Source organism: Chrysoperla carnea, chromosome 1 (genome assembly GCF_905475395.1).
Source record: "Chrysoperla carnea chromosome 1, inChrCarn1.1, whole genome shotgun sequence".
NCBI lineage: Eukaryota > Metazoa > Arthropoda > Insecta > Neuroptera > Chrysopidae > Chrysoperla > Chrysoperla carnea.
In genome coordinates, this window is record NC_058337.1 from 94,033,033 (window position 1) to 94,040,678 (window position 7,646).

The window sequence follows — 7,646 nt, forward strand, 5'->3', positions numbered from 1 at the left end:
GTCAAGCTGTCAATATGAAAAAATAGCCAAAATTAAATCTTAAAAAATACAACAGTGGTACACATAAAAAATTACTTGACATTTCACAATATGCAAATCTTTTATTTCTTTCTGCAGATATTGTTGCTGAAGTCCTGTATTTTTTTGCGTATGTTTATTTTTGCCGATTTAGTATTTTTTGTCACTTTACTAATTATTCAATAATACGATATAATTTGCTAAATATTTATTACCTTAGAGTTTGACACAATAGAGTTGTTGGGAAAACAGAGTAAAATATTGATAATTATTAATATATTATCTTTCCTTAAATTTTATTTTTGTGTGTCTTGAGCAAATTGTTTCGTACAAATTTGTATTCGTTGTTACTATTGTTTGTAAATTGAAAAACTTGATAAAATAACTGCTTATTGTCGCTTTTAGAAGATCCAGTTTGTCGAAAAAATTAATTTTATTTCAAGAAGTAACTTTTCCCCAAGAAGTTAAAACTTTGACTCTGAGCTGAATCGATTACAATTGAATAGTTTTATCAATTTTTGCAAATTTTTGGGTTTTTTCTCAATAAATTTAGATATTATACCTACCTAAATATCATAACCTTTAGAATTTTTTCACAAAATCTTCGAAATAAATTATTACAATTATTTAGGAAAAGGAATACCTGACGAGAACAGCAATTAAAGAAACCTTAATTAAATTAACAAATTATAAATTTATTGCAAAAAACTTAACAATACAATAATTGATCAATAAATTAGCTAAACAGTCTTGTGATTCAAATAAATTATTACAAAAATTTTGATAAATTAAATGCTAAATTGAAATTAGATTTTAGATTTATCTTCTTTTTTGCTTGGACCGGTTTGGGCAATCGGTATGGTTCTTTCACCAGCACCTTCTTCAAGAGCTAATTTTGGAGCTGAAATACTAAGTACACCATCTGATGATAAATTTGACACTATATTCTTGCCGTCATATCCTTTTGGTAAAACATATCGTCGTGTGAATTGTCTTGAAATATATCCATGTTCATCTTTCTTTTCTTCATGTTTTCCTTCCACAACAATATGATTATCGTCGATAGCTTTTACTGTTATTTCATTTGGAGCGAATTGTTGTACGTCCAAAGTTACCTCAAACTTATTTTTGTCAGCTACTACTGTTGAACCTTGATCCAATTTGGAAAGGGCTGATCTCCATGGACGATAATAATGGCGGTGCAACAATGATGGTACTGTCAGCGGTTCGAAAATATCATCACCACTTAATCCCAGTCCAAAATGTTGATCCAAAAGACGTGACGATCTATTACCCCATGGATCACTTAAAACATCTCCAATTATGTATGGAATAATTGACATTTTGATTTTTCACAATAAAATACTTCACTTCAATGAATTACTAGTTCTCACTTATTGAAAAAACACTTGGAAATCACTTTTAATATTTTGCTTGCTTTGAACTCAACGCTTGTTGATGTTTATTTGCCGGCAAACAGCGCTGTCAGCTGTTTATATACCGGCGTTCAATTTTTCTACAATATTCAAGAATATTCTATCATGTTCGGGAATTATCGTCATAGTAACGAAGTTTGTGTTGTAAATGTAAATAAATTGTTTTCATGTCTAGACTTTGATCATTATCTATAGTCTCTTCAATAATACCTACCCTGTTTAAAATATTCCAGAATATTACACAATATAAAACATAGATCATTTTTATTTTAATTATCTGGTTAGGAATCAAATAAGTAAAATTCCTCATTTTTCATCACGAAGGAAATAACTTTAATCAGTTTAAAGAAATTAAATGTCATCAAAATTGAGTCATAAAAAGACACAAATGGGTAATATTATGTTGTTTATTCCTATTTGGACTTTTCTCTCTTTTGTTTGCCCCTTGACCTTCCGTTTACTAATGAATTTTTGCATTTTTTTCGAGTGAAAATGGTAGTGTGACTCAGTGACAAATAAATTATACGGATTATCTATTGCCCTCTCAAGCGTTAAACTTTCGCTTTCATGTAACCAACAATTGTCCAAGTTCATAAATCTTTACTTAAATTGTAAATTGAGAAGAAGCTATCTGACTGTATGGCTTCAACGGCTAAATATCCAAACCAATTTCAATGAAATTTAGTATGAGAATACCTTGAGCCCTGGAAATGGACAAAGGCTATTTTATTTTCTTAAAATCAATCCTTAAAGAGATGAAAAAGGTTGAAAAGGGTGAAAAAGGTTTGTATTAATAAAATCGTATAACTGACATTTAAAAACTTGAGATTATGGAATTCAACTTGAAATTAATAAAATTAAAGGGTCTACTTCTACAAACTAACATCTAAAGGAGCAAAATGGAGAAAAGAAGGAAAAAAGTTAATTTGTTTTAATTTTTTTGGTAAATAAAAAATAGACCGACGGAATCTACATCCCAACCAGCGACCCCAAATTTTAAATTTGATTAAGTGTTGTATGTAGAATCCGAAAGTTGATTGCAGGAGGCACAGTTTGTTTGTATTGTTCTATACGTTTGTATATCCAAATATTTTTTACATTATTTTGAAAATTATTTTTAGGAAAGTTAGAACTGCCTGGTGAAGAATAAAGTCCTCAAAATAAAAAGGCCTAAAAAGACAATTCGAATTAGATAAGAATTGGACAAAAATTTCAAGATTGAGAAAAACGATGGTACAATTTTTTACAAAGTTTTTTAAATTTTCTAGTTCTATTTATTTTAAAATTTGCTTGTATTTGTATGGTATACCGATATACATACGTTCAAAATGACATTTTTTTTCGACCGATTCAATCCATTTTGGTAGTGAATATTTATGACAAAAAATACACTTTATATAGGTAAGTAAAAAGAGTTGTTGGAAAATTACTTATACATGCGTGAATACAATTGCTACCACAACTAATTTAAGAAATTATTTCAAAACAATTTACAATTAAAAACAAAAAAGTTAGAATTTTTCAGGTATCAATTTGCATGATCAATTGAATGAGCTATAGTATTAAAATAACACACAGCTGTTAAATAATATTATTGCATTTAGGTAATGTATATTGCATGTAGTTCACAAAGGACGATAACATTCGTGAACCTCCTAGAAAGTGCTAGATTATTCTATGCTTGTATATATACAAGTGGGAGCGGCTGAAGACGGCAGATTCAATACAGCATTCATACGAAGCGCATCGAAGCAACAAACAAACAAGCTAGTCAACAATTAACTTCTTTTTTAAAATTTTGAAAGTTTAGAAATTATAATATTCAACAATGTCGATTATTCCATTTTTAATTGGTGATGTTATGAGTGATCCATGGGCAAATCGATCTTCTCGTATATTAGATCAACATTTTGGATTGGGATTAAATGGTGATGATATTTTTGAACCGTTAACAGTTCCATCGTTATTGCATCGTAACTATTATCGACCATGGAAATCAGCACTAGCCAAGTTGGATCAAGGTTCTACAGTAGTAGCTGATAAAAATAAATTTGAAGTATCTTTGGATGTACAACAATTTACTCCCAATGAAATTCAAGTTAAGGCCATCGATGATAACCATATTATTGTGGAAGGAAAACATGAGGAGAAGAAAGATGAACATGGATATATTTCACGACAATTTACACGTCGATATGTTTTACCAGAAGGATATGACGGTAAAAATATAGTATCCAGTTTGTCATCAGATGGGGTGCTAACAATATCTGCTCCAAAATTGGCAATTGAACAAAATGGTACTGCTGAAAGAACCATTCCTATTACTCAAACTGGTCCAGTGCGGAAACAAGCTGTCGAACAGGCGAAACAACAACAGTAAATGCTTTTTTCAGTAATTTTTATGATTTTTTTTTTTTTTATATTATCTCCATTTTCCAAAATTTGGAATTTTTTTTAAAGACTGTTAGAATTTTAATATTTTCTCTTTCTTGTCAATGTAATTTAATAAATTTAATAAAATAAGTTATTATAAATAGTATTTTCGTATTTTCTTTTTCTATCCCTTTTAAAATTTTCAAAACTAAAACAAAAAAACTAGTAATTTTCAGTTATCGAAGTTTTAACTTTTTGAAAACAAAAAGATAATAGGCAAGGTTCATAGAATTATTCCCATTTATTTCTTTTTGCGAAATATGAAAAATTGATTTTTTTTCTTCGCCGGAAAATGGAAAATACTCGCACACACATTTTACTGAAAATTAGTATTATGTAATCATTAACTCCCATTTCTGAGGTCGCTATAGTTATTGAAAACCGAAAATTATATTTTCAAATTCATAATGATGCGCGAAATGTCAGAATGGAATGAAATTTTGAAATCATCAATGATGCACGTATGACTTTTTCCCCAATTACACCATATCGTCCAATAAAATAATAGTTTCATTATTATCGAACGGATGTACGAGTAAAATATACATGCAATTTTATTGGTTCATAAACCCTCAATAAGTTCGTTGCGAAGTTCAATGCACTTTGCATTTGTGCAACAGATAAGGTTACATGAACCTATTTCTAGTATTTCATGTATTTTATATATGCATTTGTAGTTCAATGATATATTTGAAGGTCTGACGCACTCGATTATTCACATTTGCATTCGTTATCATAATTGACGCTACTATTTTTAAATTCAAAACAGTAAATTGCAAAATCAAAATTTAAAAAAAAATATTCTAGAAAAAATTTAATAATAACAATGCACTCAAAAGTAAATAAAGTATTTGAAATAAATTATTTACTAATAACTAGTTGCTGCTCCCAGATGGCACTTCGTTCTAAAATAAATGTATACTGTAATTTAGCTTTGGCTAGTTGCCAATAGAGAGCAGTGCCCTACTATTCGGTGCTTGGAAAGTTGGAAATATTCGTCATTTTTTTTTAATTATTTAAGTTTTAAGGATAGAGCGGTGTTGTAAAATTTGTTTTTTTAAAAATTATAATAAAAATATTTCATTTATGTCGGCTATAAAATATAAGTCATCGTATACAAGGCTTTGATTAAATGAGTATAACTACTAAACATAACCTTAATTTTAGCATTACTATATACTATTGTAACAAAAAAACAATTGCAATCGTATATCATAGAACAATTATGTGTCTAGATTGAATATTTGTATTTTATTAGCGAAGTTCCAAAAAAAAATTTTATAAGCACTTCGAATCGGATTCGAACCAATATCTTTGGATATCTAACGTATTTAATGACATTAACATAGTATATATGATACCTTAGCACCATATGCACTATACAAATGCAATCAGTAAATAAATTCAGTCCAACGCTCTAACCAACTAAGCTATCGAAGTATTATAAAATGATACCAAATATGTGTATTAAAACGTTTGATAAAGGTTATTCGATTAGTACCCAATAGTACCCATTTAAAGTAAATTTTAGATATTTATTTATTTTTTTTAAATTTTATGATATCTTTAAGTAACTAATAATGGCCATAGCACATAAAATGAACCAATGAACCATTCAGAGTCAAGTATTTCACCTTCTCAACCACGAATTTTGATAATTATGTCAAAATGTAAGACGTAAGATATATGATCGGTTCAATTTGTTTTACATCTCTACGTCGGTTTTATGTCTGATGTGATGTTTTTTTCTGCGACTTTTGTCAAACTAATGTTATTTGACAAAGATAGAATATGTTGTGTATCTTTTAATTGACATTCTGTATGAAATAAAAACGTACCACAATTTAAAATGAAGGAGGAATCAAATTAAAGGACCGTAAGAAAAACAAAACATTAAGTGGCAAATACGTCTTTGCCTAACGTAAAGGTGGTAACAGATTCCACTACAAAACCCTTGAACACTTTACTGTTATTTTCAGCACGTTAGAGAAGTAGCTGTATTTACTTTATTTCAAAATACGTAAAAGACAAGTGTAGGTAAAGACATCTGTTCTTCAAAATGTACGGTTCTACTTTCTAGCGCGAATTAGTCTGCCTTTAGCGCTCAGAGTTTTTACTATTTATGGTAATTCCATACCTATACAATTCCTAAATTATTCTTTATTTCAAGAAAAATTTGTTTACTCAGCAATCAGATAAAGATAGATAAAATTAGTATTATTTTTTTATTTTATTTTATTAATATTCTTGTCGTTATAAAAATTGCGCAAAACTTTAAAATAATTGCCAACTAAAAAACTTTTATCTAACTTAAAGAAGGGAAAACTTTTTTCAAGTTATTTATTATTGTTATAGAACTTTTTATAAAAAAATTTTATTACTGTTTATTAGTACTATTAGTTGAAGAAAATGTTGATATATACAGAGTATTTACTATATGATAAAATGTTGTGTTTGAAAAGATATTGAATAATATAATCAAAATTACCTTTTAAATTCGAAAATTAATAAACAGGAGATTCTGGCACAGGTTGGGTTACACCAAATCAAGATAATAATTATCTGAAAGGAATTTTTTGTAATGAACCAAATATTATTAGATATAGCTTCGCTCGCGATTGCCTGTTCGCTCTTCTTTTATTTTTTTACCACATTTTCACATTGTGTTTTATGCAATTGCTTTCAATGTTATGTTGAATTTTTCTAAGAGATTCTCAAAAATATAAATATACTTGCTTGTTATAAAATTATGTGAAATTAAATTCATTGAAATTATATTATTGTTTATAAATCGAATAACCTTAATAACATAAACTCAGAATACACATTTCACTAAAGTGATTTAAAATAATGAGACTTACAAACAACCTTCGATAGCTCAGTTGGTAGAGCGGTGGACTGTAGAGGTATAATATACAATTGATATCCATAGGTCGCTGGTTCAAATCCGGCTCGAAGGAATCTTTTTTGTTATGCTAACTGTTAATTTTTTTTACTATTGAGTAATAAATATAATTGATAATTGTAGGTTTTTGGAGTGCCAATAAATACCTAAAATTTCCTCGATAAGTGGATCAAATATCGATTTTTAACCACAAATAACTCGAAAAGATAAGTATCCAAATTTAAGGGGTAATTCGTAATTAACGCCACAACAAATTTTACGATTTTTAACACCCCCTCCCTCTTGTCATAGATGGCTACATTTTTGAAATCTCCTCTCCTTGACGTGACGTCACATTTTTTATAATTTAATAGAAATAATTAAAATAAAACAGCAGTTAAATTTTTTTTTAATTTTTTAAATTCTTAATAAAAATCTTTAAAAAAAATCAATAGATCAGATAATTAAATAATAGACAGAACAAAAGATTAATTAAAAGATTAAAATTAACGATAAACGATTGATTACGATAGTAAAAGATTCAAATTTTCGTTTACAAAAATTTATAGTATGGGAGAATTTAGAAAGGCAGCTTGGTTTTTATGGGGTTATTTCTTTTTTTGTATTTAAATATAAATTTTGCGTTATTTTAAATTTAAACATGTGACGGCAAAAAGCTGTTGACTCCCTTCCTTTTCCTTGTCACACAATGTCACATTTTGTTGACCCCTTGCCTCCTAATTAGCATGTGAAGTTATTAATGGATGATCCCAAATGAAAAATAAATATAGGCTATATGTTCCAGTATTGCATGTCATTGAAAAAGTGATCGGCTGATTTTCTCGGAACAGGTGTCTGGAATTAAGTGGATTTTA

The 7,646-nt window shown here is 28.4% G+C and overlaps 2 protein-coding genes and 2 non-coding genes across 4 annotated transcripts; 2 read left to right on the forward strand and 2 right to left on the reverse strand.

The window, feature by feature from the left end:
• Positions 1-694: 694 nt before the first annotated feature.
• LOC123306073 (protein lethal(2)essential for life-like) lies at positions 695-1,502 on the reverse strand. Its single transcript, XM_044887948.1, has one exon. It carries the CDS (start codon positions 1,359-1,361, stop codon positions 825-827), a length of 537 nt encoding a protein of 178 aa, XP_044743883.1. The 5' UTR covers positions 1,362-1,502; the 3' UTR covers positions 695-824.
• Positions 1,503-3,162: 1,660 nt separating this feature from the next.
• Positions 3,163-3,885, forward strand: LOC123306072 (protein lethal(2)essential for life-like). The gene has a single exon (XM_044887947.1). It carries the CDS (start codon positions 3,283-3,285, stop codon positions 3,832-3,834), a length of 552 nt encoding a protein of 183 aa, XP_044743882.1. The 5' UTR covers positions 3,163-3,282; the 3' UTR covers positions 3,835-3,885.
• A 1,287-nt stretch (positions 3,886-5,172) lies between these two features.
• Trnaf-gaa lies at positions 5,173-5,327 on the reverse strand. Its single transcript has 2 exons — positions 5,290-5,327; positions 5,173-5,207 (listed from the first exon to the last, which is right to left on the reverse strand). It is a non-coding gene; the product is annotated as a tRNA-Phe (tRNA).
• Positions 5,328-6,754: 1,427 nt separating this feature from the next.
• Trnay-gua lies at positions 6,755-6,847 on the forward strand. Its single transcript has 2 exons — positions 6,755-6,791; positions 6,812-6,847. It is a non-coding gene; the product is annotated as a tRNA-Tyr (tRNA).
• The last annotated feature ends 799 nt before the right edge of the window (positions 6,848-7,646 follow it).

Bases quoted from the DNA above. Each gene is read 5' to 3' on its own strand.
- LOC123306073 (XM_044887948.1), bottom strand. From the start codon at position 1,361: ATGTCAATTATTCCATACATAATTGGAGATGTTTTAAGTGATCCATGG.
- LOC123306072 (XM_044887947.1), top strand. From the start codon at position 3,283: ATGTCGATTATTCCATTTTTAATTGGTGATGTTATGAGTGATCCATGG.